Source organism: Sciurus vulgaris, assembly GCF_902686455.1.
Source record: "Sciurus vulgaris genome assembly, chromosome: 14".
In the NCBI taxonomy this organism is placed as follows: Eukaryota; Metazoa; Chordata; class Mammalia; order Rodentia; family Sciuridae; genus Sciurus; species Sciurus vulgaris.
This window is the reverse complement of record NC_136475.1, coordinates 40,997,323-41,013,379: the sequence shown is the minus strand read 5'-3', so window position 1 is coordinate 41,013,379 and position 16,057 is coordinate 40,997,323. Positions and strand designations below refer to the sequence as shown.

General features: G+C 38.8%; 1 protein-coding gene across 1 annotated transcript in view; it reads left to right on the top strand.

Annotated features, from left to right (window-relative positions):
* The window catches only part of SUCLG1 (succinate-CoA ligase GDP/ADP-forming subunit alpha), a 33,048-nt gene extending 29,617 nt beyond the window's left edge, over positions 1 to 3,431 (top strand). Inside the window, 4 exon segments of the mRNA XM_079109730.1 lie at positions 1,353 to 1,394; positions 1,396 to 1,410; positions 1,412 to 1,543; positions 3,185 to 3,431. Of these exon segments, the coding sequence (XP_078965856.1) occupies positions 1,353 to 1,394; positions 1,396 to 1,410; positions 1,412 to 1,543; positions 3,185 to 3,211 (216 nt within the window). The 3' untranslated portion in view covers positions 3,212 to 3,431.
* Positions 3,432 to 16,057: the final 12,626 nt, after the last annotated feature.

The following is a 16,057-nucleotide window of genomic DNA, read 5'->3' as shown; positions in this document are numbered from 1 at the left end:
GATTTTCTTCTTATAATTCAGCTAAAATAACATTTAAAGCAGATTGAATGCAAAAGCAGTATCATTTGTCATTTATTAAACAGTCAAGTGTTGCAAAATTATTAAATGCCACTCTTCTCACAAGAATGTTTTTAATATCATTTAAAAAGTCATCATTTTAGATGAATTGAAAAATACTAAAAGTTTTGAGTGTTAATTTCTGTGATAGTAAATATTATTATATATAATCTATGTAGAATAGATACCTCAGAATGTAGTACAGTGATTTTTATGTACATAGAGGTCACATATTACAATGAATTTTTGTTATTTATAAAAGCAAAAGTTCTTTAAGATACTCAATAATTTTTTATAAGTCTAAGGATCCTCCAACCAAATAATTTGAGAACTGTTGGTTGAGGGGAAGATAACGATGTCTGAAATGAAAGTTCCCAGATCCCATTTGATCAAGTTTAGCCTTCGACAGTCTGTTTTACATGTTCCCTGATTACCTCTGGACTCTTATGAACATGGCATCGTTCAATGTGAAACTTAACCATATGTATATTCATCCAATTGCTATATAGTCATTTCTTGACTGATGAATATGTAAACATATTTGATATGATTCTATCATTTCTTTAGTTATAAGTTCAGAGCCCAGAAATTCTTCTTATATTTCCTGTGGCATTATTTTAAATCTCAGTCTAGTACAGTGATATTTATGTGCACAGAGGTGGTGGCACATTAAAATAGATTTTTGTTGAATAAAACTAATCTTAATCATCCTTCTTAGACTAGAATTTCACAGTGGAAAGGGCTATCGGCTATCAGTTTAGTTTCAGCCATTCATTTCTGGGAGAAGAGCAGAGGTCTGGAGAAGTGATGTGCCTTATCCAAGGGCATTCCACTTTAGTCAATGCAAAATTGAATCTGAGTCCTAAGTCTTCCCAGTATACCTCCCACTTTCTTTTTCTTTACACATTTATTAAGGATGAACTAAAAAAGGAATTGAGATGTAAAATTCAGTTACAGTAAACAATCTGATCTTGCGTCTTAGTCATATTGTCATAGGTCATATAACAGATTTTCAGGTGTACCTTCTCTGTTTTTCAAATGAAAGATTCACATATATATTTGCAAAACAGCTTATGCCAATGAAGTAGTTAATATTTAACAGATACAAAAATTTGATCAGGATTATTTTCCTGAGTTTGGAAAGTTGAGTCATCTTTAAGAAAATCTAGTGGTTTTGATTATAGTTTAGATTTGTATAGGTTTTTTTAAATGAATGATGGGCTTTTACCATTTGCCAACAGTCATGATTTTGATAACTTCTTTATTAGACTTTTAAATTATCACTTTCTCTCCAGGGTCCAAATGCCAAGCCTGTAGTATCCTTCATTGCTGGTTTAAACTGCTCCTCCGGGCCAGGAGAATGGGTCATGCAGGAGCAATTATTGCTGGAGGAAAAGGGGGAGCTAAAGAGAAGATTGCTGCCCTTCAGAGTGCAGGAGTTGTGGTCAGCATGTCTCCTGCACAGCTGGGCACCACCATTTACAAGGTGAGTACTGACAGTGACCCAAGCGCTGTGAAGTTATGGGACTTCCCAGTGTGGGACCACACTGGGTGCCTAGAAATCATGGCCTTTTCTTTTGAGTCTTAATTTGTTTTATTTCATTCTGATTCCATAGTTTGTCTTAATAGTATACCATTAATGTTCTGATACCCTAAGAAACTTTCTCATTTAAAAATTGGTCTTCTTTAAACATTGGGTATGCTCTTCTGTAAACAAGATATGACATGCAAAAATGACATTTTGGAGGACTTAAGTGCCACTATTTCTTCATTCCTGTGATTTTGGGAATGGAGAGAGTGTATGCAGAAAACTGCCTTATGTTTCATACCCCACCCCCGACCAGGGAGAACCTTTAGGATATGGCCACCTAACCCCATATTGTTTCTGTTTCCAGGGAGAGGGCTTGGGCTGAGTAACAAGAAACAAAAACTACGAAGAGGGAGATGGGGTGGAGGCAAGTCTATAAAGAAGAGAGCCGGGAGACTCAGCCTCTCATTTTGGCCCTGGATGTGCTGTGATACCATGTCACTTGTGGGTTGGAGGAGCAACTTTTAAACCATTTGCTTTGCTTTTCCTTTTCAATAGCATTTTATGATTAAAAATATTCTAAATTATCTTTTTTTTCCCATAATCTCTTTTCAGTGATTATCAGCTTGTTTCTTTGAGTGGTCATTTAAGGCTTCTCTACCGCTATTTTTGTGATGATCGTAGCTTTGACAAAAGAGCAAAATCAACCCAAAACCCTATTTTTCAACATAATGACAACAAGACAAATTGTTTTTCAGAAGGGAACAGTATTTAGAGAGAATTTAAAAATCCTGACTTTATGCAATCTTTGCCCTTGTCTTAGTGATATATAAAATGAACTACTTGTGTATTGAATTTTTGCATATCATATCTTACATGGCATATCCTACTATGTGCCATGGTATTTGAAATCAATCTGGGTGGTTAATTCAGTGTGAAGAATTCTGTTTGAAAGTGGGGGGAAAGGAGGCAAACATATACTTAAATTCTTATTGGATATGTGTGTTACCATTTTGCTCCAGTAAGTGGCAGCAGGCATCTACATATTTTGTCTGACTCTAATTGTTAAAATCTAGAAAAATATGATTTTCCTAGATTAAGTATTGTTTCCTTAAACAAAGTCTTTTTTTTAAGGTACTTGTTTATTTCAAGTATCTTTAAGGTTTTTGACACTTTTTCCAATTCTAACTGAATCTGTGTTTAGTTTTCTTCGGTGAGAAAGTAAGCAAAACTGTTTCCATAGCTTTAGTAAAAGACCTGTTGTGTTTTGGATAAACACAACAAAGTTTGTCAACTCCTAACACTAGCACTCCAGTGAAAAAATAAGTATTATTTACAACCTCCCTCCCAGTTTCTGAGTTAAGAGACATAAAGGTGAAGCTCTGTGTCTAGCTTAATTAGATTTAAGCTGACACAGACTGATTTGAAAGCTGTTATTTTGTGTTTAAGCACCCTCATCCTGGTACATTTTACTTCTATAATTTGGTTGTTCAAAGATCTTAAAGATAATAGGTTTGAGAATCATTTTGACCATGAATGTAATTTGGATCTTTTATGTTTTTATCCCCTCTCTCTTCTCCTTCTCTTCTGTTTTTGAAGGAATTTGAAAAGAGGAAGATGCTATGAAAGAAAAAACAGAAAGATCCTAAAACTGTGGAATGAATCATGACAGACTTATGAACCATTAGCAGTTTACTTCTGTTGTCCACTGATTGTCGGCCTTTGTGTCTGACCCTGGTCTTTCAGCACAACAGGAAGCCAAAGGAAAGCTTAGAATGTCCTAAATTGAGATATTTTCACCTATTGTATAACAGAGATAACCAATAAATCTACCATTTGATTTGAATATGGTTTTGGAGACTTGTTATTATTCCATTGTGGTGGGGAGGTTAGAGATTGGAAGAGAAATGGAGCAATATGTTTGTGTGTTTTAAGGGCCATGTAGAGAACATCATAACTAAAACTTGAGAGAATAAGACTGCAATATTTTAAGTATGACATTTGTCTAATTATAATAGACCTTAGGTCTCTTTTGAATTTATAGTTTTCTCATATACATAGGTCTCCATCTTGCATTGTAGTTCAGAGAGAGGAATGTATAAAGTCCCAGGCATGTAATAAGACCACCAGCACCATTACCATCTTGTCAGGATTATAGGCAGAAGCTCATCTGTATTTTAGTTTCTGCCTAATTGGGAAACTTTGCCTAGTTGAGAAAGGAAGGGTCTTCACTAATGCCATGCTTTTCTGTGATTCTGCAGAAAGCCATCCCCTGCCCCTTCAGAGGCTGCTTCTTTGCTTAAGGTTTAGGAAATTCCCTGCAAGAAAGCAGGAAAACTGTTAGCCATCCTGCTTTGGGTTTAAAAGGGACAGGAATCAACTCCAATGGGTAATTGTCATGGAACAACAGACAGAGCCTGTCCACAGGAACATACATTCTGGAGGAGAGACACAAAATATTCTCAAATCATATAACTGCTTTGAAGGAAACAAACAAGTACTTAGATATTAGGGAGAAACCTCTGAGGAAAGGCTGACTGGGGGCCTTCCTGGGGAAGGGGACCTGAGGGCTGGGAAGGTATCAGACTTGGAAAAGGGAGGACAAACAACAGGCAAGGGAAACTGTTGGTGCAAAGGCAGGGAGAGAAGAGTCATTTTCAGGAGATGAAGAAGCAACAGGTGCACTGGGAGGAGTTAAAGGAAGTTTTGGGGGTCCTGGGGAAACCCATTCTGAGCACTCACATGACCTTTGTGGTCCAGGCTGCTGGAGAAGGCACAAAGAGTAGGTGTCAGGAGTAGATTCTGCCCTTCTGTGGATATATGGTCATTGACTTTGGAATTGATTAAACTTTGACTCTTGCTTATAGCTGTTTCTGCATCTTGAAAACAAGGATAATGACTCTTGTCCCACAGGGTACCTGGGTAAAATATGTGGAGAAGGGTGTGCTTATTGAATAGTGGGCTTGACATAAGCTCTTGAACTTGTTCTCTGCTGTCCTTAGGGCAACCCAGGCTGACACTACTGGCCAGGGAGGAAGTCACTTCATCTCTGTCACTTTCAACTCAAGGTTCCTATAAAACAAATGTTCTTTTGTCCTAACTGGGGCTTTGTGACAGGGACACAGTTCAGATGAGGAAGAGGTAGACCTGTCTTAACTCAGGCCCCTATAACATAATACTATAATCTGGATGGCTTAGGCAACAGACATCTGTTTCTCCCAGTTCTGGAGTCTGGGAAGTCCAAGATCTGGATACTACAGGAATAGGCCCTTCCCTGGATACAGAAGCCATTTTGTCATGTCCTTAGATAGTAAGAAGAGCTTTTTGGTCTTTTCTAAGTGCACTTACCCCATTTGTATGACTTAATTATGTTCTTAAGACCTCATCTCTAATTACCATCACGTGATTAGAGTTTCAACAAATGGATTGAGGGGAGTGCATAAACATTCAGTCCATTGCATAATTCTGACAGAAGAGATCTTTTTTAGGGTCCACCACAGCCCTAAGTTTTTCTAGGCCTGACTAGAGAAGCCAACACCTGACCCTGGCCCCTGAGCATCCCTCCCAAGACAACCTCCTTGTCCTCACCTCTCCTCCTATTGGTTAAACCAGAGAGCTCATTGTCCCCATGACCTTTCCAATTCTTTCATAACCCCCCATTTGTCCCATTCTTTCATTTTCCACTTACCCTCATCACCCCTCCAGGGATCTTATGGCACCATTCTTTCCTGATCACCTCTCTCTCCTCTTCCCTCCTACAATCACCACCACTTCCTTTTATTAGCTCAAATAATGGACAGAATATTTGGTTCTCGTTTTTCCTATTTCAGTTTTACAAACAAAAGAGTGGAAGTACTCCAGTGCAGTTTAAAAACTTTTGTTAAGGAAACTTTCAAACACATGAAATAGAGTATAATTGGGGCTGAGGATGTAGCTCAGAGATAAAGTGTTTGCCTGGCATATGGGAGTCCCTGGGTTTGATCCCCAGTACCACTAGGAAAAAAAAAAAAAAAGATAGTATAATGTACTACCATGTACCCATCACCTAGCTTGGAAATTATCAACATGCTTCCATTATTGTATGATCTGACTCCCTTGGCGATGTTATTAGAGTTGTTTGTTAAATTAAAATTTATATACATTGAAATGTATAAATCTCAGCTCTACATATTTCACAAATGGAATACCCATACAACCACATCCTTCTGGTATAGAACATGTCTGTCACCAGAAAATTACATCTTATCCCAAACACTTTCCCCCATAGGTAATCATTACTATATTCACTTTTAAATGAGTTTCATCTATTCCAGAAATTTATTCAAAGGAAATCATAAGTAGGCTTTTTGTTTGTCTTCTTTCACTCAGCATAATTTCTTAAACTTTCATGCCTTTGCTTGTCTAAGTAATCCATTCCTTTTAATTGCTGAGTACTATTCCATTGTATGAATATGTCACATTTTCTTTATCCATTATCCAGTTGTTGGCCTTTTGTGTTATTTATACTTTTGATTATTGGTAAATAAAGCTGCTCTGAACCATTATGTGCAAGTTTTTTTGGTGAACATAAATTTTCTTTTTTTCTTGGTGAGATATCTAGGAGTGGAATTACTGGATATAATGCCATGCATATAATGAATTACCTTTTTTCAAACTGGTTGTACCTGTTCACATTCTATCCCAGGAAAATGCAAGAGTATGGTTTTCTCCATCTTTACTAACATAAGGTATTTTATGGTCTTGATTTTAAGTCATTCCAGAGGGGGTTTGAGTGGCATCTCATCATGTTTTAATTAGTATTTCCATTTAATGTGCTTTTCAGCCTTTGTTACTTCTTCGCCTACAGTGTCTTTTCAAATCTTTGGTCCAATTTTTAGTTATTTGTTTTTACCACTGAATTCTAACAATTCTTTATGTATTCTGGATATAAGATCTTTCTTAGATATATACTTTATGAATATTTTCTCACATTTCTACAGGTTTCCCACTTATTTCCTTACTGTATCTTTTGATAGACTGAAGTTTTTAATTTTGACAAAGAGTAACAATCATTTTTTTGTTTACAACTTTCTCATTATACATAAGTTTTTTCTATCCCAAGTTCATGATGATAGTCTTTCTTATAAAATTTTATTACGTACTGTTTAAGAGCCTATACATTTTGCTCCTATCACCCATAGGTTAATTTTTTGTGAGGTAGAGGTCAAGTTTGGGTTTCTATCCTTATTGATAAGATATTTAAATGGGTCTAACAATGTTTGTTAAAAAAATTCCTTTTATTGCCCATAAATTGCCTTCATTTATGTAGACAGATACATTGACCAAATATCTGTGGGTCTGTTTCTGGACTGTTTCCTGTTAGGTCTTTGTATTGTCATATGAATTTTAGAATAAACTTATTAATTCCTATAAGACTATGATTGTGATTGAGTTGAATTTTAGTTTGGGAAGAGTTGCTATTTAAAAATTGCTTCTTTTGTGTTCCAGTTTTTGGTTGCAAAAATATATAAATATAAATCGATTTTTGTACATTAGCTGTGTACTCTAAAACTTTGCTAAATGCATTCATTAGTTTAAAAAAATAAGGATTAGAAAATAAGTTCTTTAGGATTTTTTTCTATAAAAATGTATGCCATCTGTGAATAGGATATATCTTGTTTCTTTTCTGATGTTGATACCTGTTTTCAGGATTGATAGATAATGATAGCACAAGGATGTTCATAGTTATCCTCTGTCAAACTGGAAAATTCACTAGTAAAACTAAGCTTGAAATACACTTTGTGACAGTTTTTTTTTTTTTTTTTTTTATTGCAAATCCAGTATCTTTGTTAGATTAGGGCCTCCAAGATTTCCTACTGGACATGGTTGCATTTTTTTGTTTGTTTTGTTTTGTTTTTGTTGAGTTTTATGTAGTGCACATTGGGGAGGGCCCTTAGGCAAGCAATCTCTCTTTTGTTCCTCTCTCGCAGGGAGTCTGTTGTATCTTCTGCCTGATTTTGGTCACTATGCAGTGTTTTCAGACTACTGTTTTCTTAGGGAATAATTTGTCCAGATATAGTGATTATCATCTTCAGCTATTAAGCTATTCCATCATGGCTGGAAGCTGGAACTCCACTGAATTTTTTCCAGACCTGGCATTCCTGCTCTGGAATGAGTAGTAGTGGACAAGGTGAGGCACACCATTCTCAGAGGTATTCAGTGGATGTTTGGGTTTCATCCTGTCCTGTAAGCATCACATGCAATGATTTTGTGACACTCCACATCACTGTTGAAGTCCCAGCCTGGGACTTCAACACCATTTTAAGTGATTTCTGTGGTCCATAGCTCTCTTCTTGGTTACTTGACCTGGTGTTATAATGCTGATATTTATTGCTTTGAACTTTTCACCCATTTTGCCTTCTCCTAGGGTTCACGAACCCCAAAAGAACATAGCCTCTTCTCCTTGGTCATACCAAGGCCACAGAGAAATTCTTAACCAAGGAACTTTTCTCCTTTAGGTTATGCCCTACTCCTCCCATCTCAGGCTGAGCTGTAATTTCCCTTCCTCACCCAAGTTCCACTGCCATTAGGTTAGCTCTGCATCTCCCCGCTGCTCCAGCTCCAGCTGTTGCCAACTCTGAAAATCACCCGATTTCTTCTGAAGAGCCTTCAGCACTTTCTATGTCTTATTCCCAGCATGTCCCAGCTCTTCAGGAGGTCCTGGTCTTCAAGATAAAACATTCATATTAACAATCTCTAAACAATCCTAATCACAGGTGTCCCCTGCAAGGAATTCTGATGGCAAAACAAAGTGAAATTCTCTTGTCCTGCTTCCCAAACTCCCAACCTCTGTCTGTATTCTAACACTAATTCTCCAACACCAACTTGGTGTCCCATGGTTCTGTTTGATTCTGATAGTACCCACCTGGAATATTAATAGAGACCTTACAGGTTAGGAGACCCAGATTCACAAGATGCCCTCACTTCAGGTGCCAACTGCAAGCCCCTGTGTCTACTCACATTCCTGTCTTGCTTGGCTACAAATCTGTTTTCCCATAACCTCTTAGTTTCAATAATTTAATAGGATAACACACAGAACTCTATGAAAACATTAGACTTATGATTCTAGTTTTATTATTTAAAAAAAATACAATTTGGAAACAGCCCAATTGAAGAGAAGAATATGACAAGGCCATGGGAGTTAGGGCACAGGAGCCTTTGTCCTCATGGATTTGGGGTGTACCACCCTGCCAGCACATCAATATCAGTGCTGAGACAAAAGAAAAAAAAAAGGGAGCTAATTAATTTTCCTCCCCTGAAGAAAGAGAAGGCTGAGAAGTAAATGGACTGTAAGGCTAGCTGGAAATTATTACCATTTTTGGTGACAGATTTCTCTCAAATCTGATGAATCTTATGGATTCTGCTCAGAAATACCTTCACACCCCGAGTTTCAGGATTAGAATGCTTGTCTTAGACACTTACCTGAGGCATTTGCGTTTAAATATTGAGTGGAAAGACCAAAACCTCACCTGAGATTTACAAGATTCATTGTGTCCCTCATCCTTGAAGTTATCCTATTTATGCAGCTTGTACCTTCTAGCAAGAAAATGAGCATGATTCCCCACTGGCAATCCCTTTGAAAGGTGAAGGCCCTTTGTTTCTGATGAGGTTTGTTCATTTGGTCTAGTTTTCTCTAGATTCTGACCTTCTTGTTCTGTTTTTCCTACTTGAATCCTGGACTGACTCCTGAATTGGGCATTATGACTTATTCTCTCTCTTTGGCTCTCCTCAGCATCCTGTGTTGTCTCTGGTATGTGTCTAACACATAGCACACTCAAAGGTGAAGCACCTGGATCAGCCACAGTGAGAAGCCATTACCACCTTTAGACCTGAATTAACAAGGGTTGGGAGTCACTCCTGAAGCTGGAGAGACCAGCACTGTATGAAGCCATTGGCAGAGCTGAGCTCCTGTGTAGAGGAATGCCACCACTGCCCAACCAAGGCCTTTCTTGGAGGAAGTGAGGGCAAGGAATGCTCTGACCTTACACACCTCTCATCCCTTGCCAGTAGAATTGGATGAACCCAAACGGAGGACAGAGAGTAGGCAAGTGCTGATGATGCCTACACAGAGCAGCAGTCTCCTGGGGGCACACACAAGGGTGGAGCAGGTGATGGAAGGTGGAGAAAGGTGAAAAACAGATCCAGGGGCTCAATCAGAATATCACAGTTTCACTCTCTTGGACTCTTACACTTGGCAGAGTAGTAGCAGGTCCCTTTGTGGGGAAGCTGGAGAGAAACTAGATATCAAGCACTGTGAGAGTTAAGCATAGAACATGTCTGGAATAATTCCTGATGCCTCCATGTTAAGGTTTAGATATTAGGTACCCCCACAAATCTCATGTGTGAGAGAATGCAAAACAGTTTAAAGTGAAATGAATGGATTACGAGAACCTTAAACTAATCACTCCATTAATCTGCTGATAGGGATTAACTGAATGGTAACTGTAAGCAGGTAGGGTGTGGCTGGAGGTGGTAGATCACTGTGGGTATGCCTTTGGGGTTTATGTTGTGTTGTTATTGAATGGAGCAATCTCTCCCTCTCTCTCCCCTTCTTTCCCCATCTCTCTCTTTCTTTCTCTCTCTCAATCTCCCCTTTTCCTGGTGTGATGTCTTGAGCCACTTTCTTCCACTACACTCTTCCACTATGATGTTCTGCCCTGCCTCAGGCCCTGAGAAATTGAGTCAGCCATCTACGGGCTGAGACGATTGAAATAGTCAACCCCAAAATAAACTTTTCCTTCTCTAAAATGTTCTTGTCAGGTCTTCTGGTCACAGCAGAAAAACAAACAAAAACAAAAAACAAAACAAAACAAAACCAGACTAAAACCAGATAAAAGGGCATTTGCAAGGGGATCTATCAGGTATTAGGCTTTTTGAGGGCTCTTGTCATGAGACAAGAGAAGAAAGGACTATTCAAGGGGTGAAGGTGACAGCTACAGACAAACATCCAGGAGTCCTGGAGGTGAGGGACCTGGGACCTGAGAGCAGCAGGCACAGGAGGCTGGGCCAGTGCAAAGCTTTGGAGAATCAAGGATTCATACTCTGTAGTTTCCCAGTTAGAAAATAGATAACAATCTGGGAACCTGGTTGTCCCTGGTGGGATGATTTTGTTGTGAGTGTCTGAGGCCCAGCCTGCTCCCTGACAGGTTTTTCAGAGTGACTCTCCTCAGATCCCTCAACCAGGAGCCTTTTGCCTTGAACACAGTGGCAGAATGGGACTCGTATCTGATATTCACCTACCCATAACACTGGCCAAGGATATGATTTTCTTTAGATGGTTTTCAGATAGTTATTTTTGTCCCTTGTTTTCTGGATGACAGAGGATCTGTAAGAGAAGATCAAGAGAGACCTAACTTCATTTTTCATTTAAGATTCATGGAGGTTAAGCCTGAAGTCCAACTGAGTTGGCAGCAAAATGGGAACTTGAATTAAGGTCACCTCACCTAGCTCCTGTTCCTGTGCCTTGCTTGGTGGGGCCTGAGAAGAGCATACCAATCAGTCATCACAGAGTGGCTCAGAGGTGAAAGGGAGGGTCTTAGAATAGTCAGCATTTTCTGGGATATGGTTAGCACATAAGTTATTCAGTGTGAATCATGCACGTGACCTGCCCTTTTGGGATTTTAAATATTCTAGAAGTGGGATAGATTTACCCTGGGAGAGGGCACATTTAAGGTATGGAGTGGAGGGCAAAGCAAGAGTCAGGGCCTTGATTTTTGCTTTTGTGATTCAGAACTTGACTCTTCTCACGAATTGAGATGGATGATTCAAGGGGGCCATGGCAGCTTTAGGAAAGCCTACTACAAAAAGAACTGCAGTTCCATATCAATTTCACTTTATCATGAATTCCTCAAAGCTCTACAGTTCTGGGCATCTTTGATGTCAGCTCTGTCCAATCTGGACTGAGATTTGAAATTGCTTATGATCAAAGCCTGGCTAGGTATGCTGTAACCCAAGGGGAAATCGAACTGACAATGTGAAGGTCAGTATTCAACGCTTTTATTTGAATAAAGGAGTTCTGGCTTTAATAACTTTTAGTTCATTAGTATTCTGATATGGAAAGGAAAGCATCTCCTTAGCAGCTGAATTAATGATATTTCAATATTTGAGAACTTTAATTTTCACTGAGGAGGGGAATGGAGGGGTCCTCTGAAATATGATCTGGTTGGTGCTGTGGAAATTCCTAGTAGCTGAGGAAGGTTAACTAGTGATTTCAGGATAAGTGTGTCTCCTTCAACAAAGCACCTGCAGGTGAGTTTTCCAGAAGAGTAAGATGGTACTGAATCCAAGAAAGAGTTAGATGAGAGAAAGAGTCATCCTCAAATACCATCCAAGATTGGTGCTGTGGCAAGCTCTGAGATAAACCATGTATGTTTCCTCCTTCACTTGAACCACCTTACCTGCTTAAAATCCATCTTCTTACAAATTGAACTGTCCTATACTTCAACCCAAATCTTACTTCTTCTTTTCCATTAGTATTTGTCATATGCCACCTGCCCAAAAGTCATTAGGGACTAAGCTTGATGTTTGTCCTCCTACAGCCCAAATTGAGTTCCTCCTGGTGTTCGGCTGGGTCCTGTCATTTATCTTTCCTATATCTGTCTCATGTTTACCAAGCATACTGCTTGTTTCAAAGGGCACATACTGTGTGTTTTATGTCTCTTTGTGTCTCCTGGTGTCATGTCCTACACTTGCTTGGTACTCAATAAATATGAAATGAAAACGGCACTTTTTAGACCCAACTCTGCAGGACTCAGAGGAATTGTTTTATGCACAAAGTTCAGAAATAAAAAGCCAAAACCCCAGCAAAATCGTTTCCTTTTGCATTCTTCATTTTGATGATGTCTCAAAGGTATGGTTTTCTAGATTCTTTATGCCTCTAATATACTCCAAATTACCTTATATTTCTGCTTTATCTAAAAGATAGGAGGTGACATGAAAGGGTATAGGGCCCCCAGTCACCTAGAGTCATATACCAAAACCTGCTGGAGTAATCTCTAAAACAAATCACACCTGAACATTTTATTAAAGGCTTTCACCCTGCACCAGAATAATTATGTCCCATGAAGTTAATTCACACTGGAAGGAATCACCAGAAATTCTGGATATGCTGAATGTAATTCAGTCAGTAGGGACAATGCTGATTAGGACCACTCTGGGTGAAATGGCAATGTATCATTCTGATCCAGTAACTACTTGGATCATTGAATGGATGCCATTTGAAATACTGGTATATTCTGGGAAAGGAGGAAAGGAAGAGGAAAGGAAGAAAACAGCAGAAGATTTTGAATGATCCAAATTCTGTGTCTGAGTTATTTAGACCTATAAACTCTCCAGCACATTCCATTTCAGGGACATTCAAAGTCAGTCTGTTGAACTTTCAGCCTGAACTCAAATTAGCCTATGCTCTACCTTTGTGCACTAGATAATGATAATTGTTGAGGATGTGTCTCCTTCTAAAAATGTTTTTTAGGAAATAAGTGCTGACCCGACATTTCCCCTCTCCTCTCTCAAAGTTGTTAGTTATCTGAGTTACTTCAGGTCCATTGGTTATTCAGAATTAGCTTCTGGGAATTCAGCCTTCATTGCCAGTGCCATAGCTGAATTCTGCTTTCAGCCTTCTCTGCTGGATACTCACCTAAAGAAATTCAGCCCCTTCCTTCCTGTCTTCTTCAGGTTCTATATCCACCTACAAAATATAACTAGTTGCTAGGTATACCTAAAATGTCTTACAAGTAGGAGCAGACTCACTGCGCAGACTCAATACCTGACACTGACTACATGCACATTGACTTTATATATACTGTGGGCTCTCTTTCTATGAGAATCTTTGAGATTGTCCTGCATTCATAGGTTTTCATACTCTCTGAGAAGTCATTAGCTGTAATGATCAGATCATTAGCCTAGATCAACAAAGGAGTCCTGAAGCATTCTCTTACTCAAAAATTGCAAGTCAGATGTACAATACTCAATCCACAAGACCAACATCTGTATTTATCTAACTCACAACTAGACCCCAAGTCTGGTACAGTACTTGTTATATAGTAGGTGTGAAATATTCCTCATGTCAAGCTTTTAGCCTATTAAGTGTGCTATAATTTTCAATGAAAAATGATTGCTTTTTAGATTTAGCCTAACACATATATGTATATGTTAAATGATCAAATGAATCCTGACTGCCCACACTATTGCTTTCTTCAGGATGTTTCCTGAATGGGAGTGTTTAAAAGTGGGTATAAATCTTATTTAGGCAGCTCCCTGGGAGGCTCTTATGAGGCTCTTATGCAATAGGAAAAGCAACATTGAAATAAAGGTAACTAGGCTAACTTATTACAAAGCCAACCAAGCTTAAGCCTCAAGGCCTCTTAATTGCTTCAACCTTCCAAGACTCTTCTGAGTGCCCTGGCAAGTTCATATTTCCCATCTTGCATTCTTTTTCTTACAGCTTCATAGACTTCAGACCAACTTGCACCTATCTTAGGCATTTCTCATTCAAATCCTACTCTGATTTCCTGAAGACCTGTTTTGATCAACATGTATTTCAAGCCTCAGTTCAAAAGATCCTGTGTATTAAGGAAATACTGTTCACTTCCCAGATTCCTTTAGTTATTCCCTACTCTCCCCCTTTCTCCCATCTCATTCACAGCAGCCCAATTAGCTTACTTTGGTTCTTATAGCACAACAACCTCTTTCCCACCTCCAGGATACCTCACGTGTTATTCTCTCTGTCCACTCTGGCCCACAGACACACATATTAGCCTTATGCTATTCTTTGGGTTTATCTTCTCAGATTCTCCAATCATCATTCAAAACCCTTCTCATTTCTTGTTAATTCTCTTTCAGAGCTGTTGCCTGCTCATTTCTACCCTAGAAATTATCACACATGCTTGGCTTAGAGTTTTACATATTTATCTGTTTAATTATCCGTTTTCTCCTAGACTTCAAAGGTGGTGAAAGTAGAGATAATGTGTTTTGTTCACACATATTCATTCCAGACTCAATGCCTGGCACATAGTGTGTGCACATTAAATATTTAAGGAATTAATGAACAGGTGCATCAAGTGAAAATCACATTGAATTATAGCTTAATTTTTGTTTTGTTTATTTTGCTTGTATGTTCTTATGTTGCTACTTATTTCTTTGCATGTTTCAGCCCTTAGAAGACAGAACTCACATGTTTTTATCATTTGTGTAAGGCAAATAGATGAGTCCTAAGACATAACAATTAAGAAAATATCATTTTATGCCCTTCCCAGTGCTAGTGCAACATATATTCAGTAATTTTTGCCAACTATTTACCTTGAGAACCTACATTGATATATTAGTTTTTCATTACTATAATGAAATACCTGAGATCAGGTAGATTTATTTTAAAAAGTATTGTTGCGTTTTCTTTAGTTTGCAGTTCTGGAGGCTCAGAGTCATGGTGCTGTGTCACTTTGACACTGGTGAAGACCTCATAGCAAGATGGATGGGAGGCAGAAGAACATGCAAGAGAAAGAGATTATATGGCAAATAGGAAGGCAGGGATTCAGGGACCAGATTTGCTTTTTTTTTTTTTTTTAAATCCAATTCTCTTTTGATATAAATAACTCACAGTCCTATAAGAACTACCTTAATCCCTTCCAAGAATATTATCCTCAGCAAGACCTAATGGGCTTCCACTAGAGCACTTCTTAAAAGTCCTACTACATTAACACTGCCACAATGAGGATCAAACCTCTAATACATGAACCTTTGGGGTACAAACCACATTCAAATCACAGCAATTGGTATACTTATTTTATTTTCCACTGGATTAGCTGAGCTGGGGAAGAGCCTCCAAGCCCATCCTGCTCCACCTGATTTCTGCTTCTCAGTCTTACTAAAACGCTTGATGATGGGTTTTAGTAGGAGGGTACAAGAAAGTCACATTCCCTTTATTGGCTGCTCTGAAGAGTGTCTGAAATACTGGAGCTATGATCCTCAAATTGGGCACAGGAGGCTTGCTGGGGAAGTTTTGGCAAAGCATCAGAGTCTGGGCCCTTCACAAGAACAATTACAGCAGGATCTCTGCAGTGAGTCCACCACTGAGGTGTTTGACATACTCCTAGGTGATTCTAATGTGTAGCCAGTGCCAAGAAATCTTGTCCTGAAGGAAAAACATGGTTGGAGCATTTTCTGGAGAAGAGTTCATGGACTCTCTACTACAAACTGTCCAGGTTTTCTGTGACAAATATGAGCAGAAAAATTTGCTTCCAGTCTATGATCCATTTTCCCCTCTCACTAGTGTGGAGGAAACAAACCCAAGAAGAACCTGTGGCCCGGAAATTTTGTGAAGGCAAACAGGGCTTTGGGGCCTGGCGTTTTTCATTTGATTCCCCTACTCTTGGCTTTTATCAGCAGGTCAGGTAGAATTTATGAGGTCTGTAGCTAATGGGGCCAGGGTGATTTGAA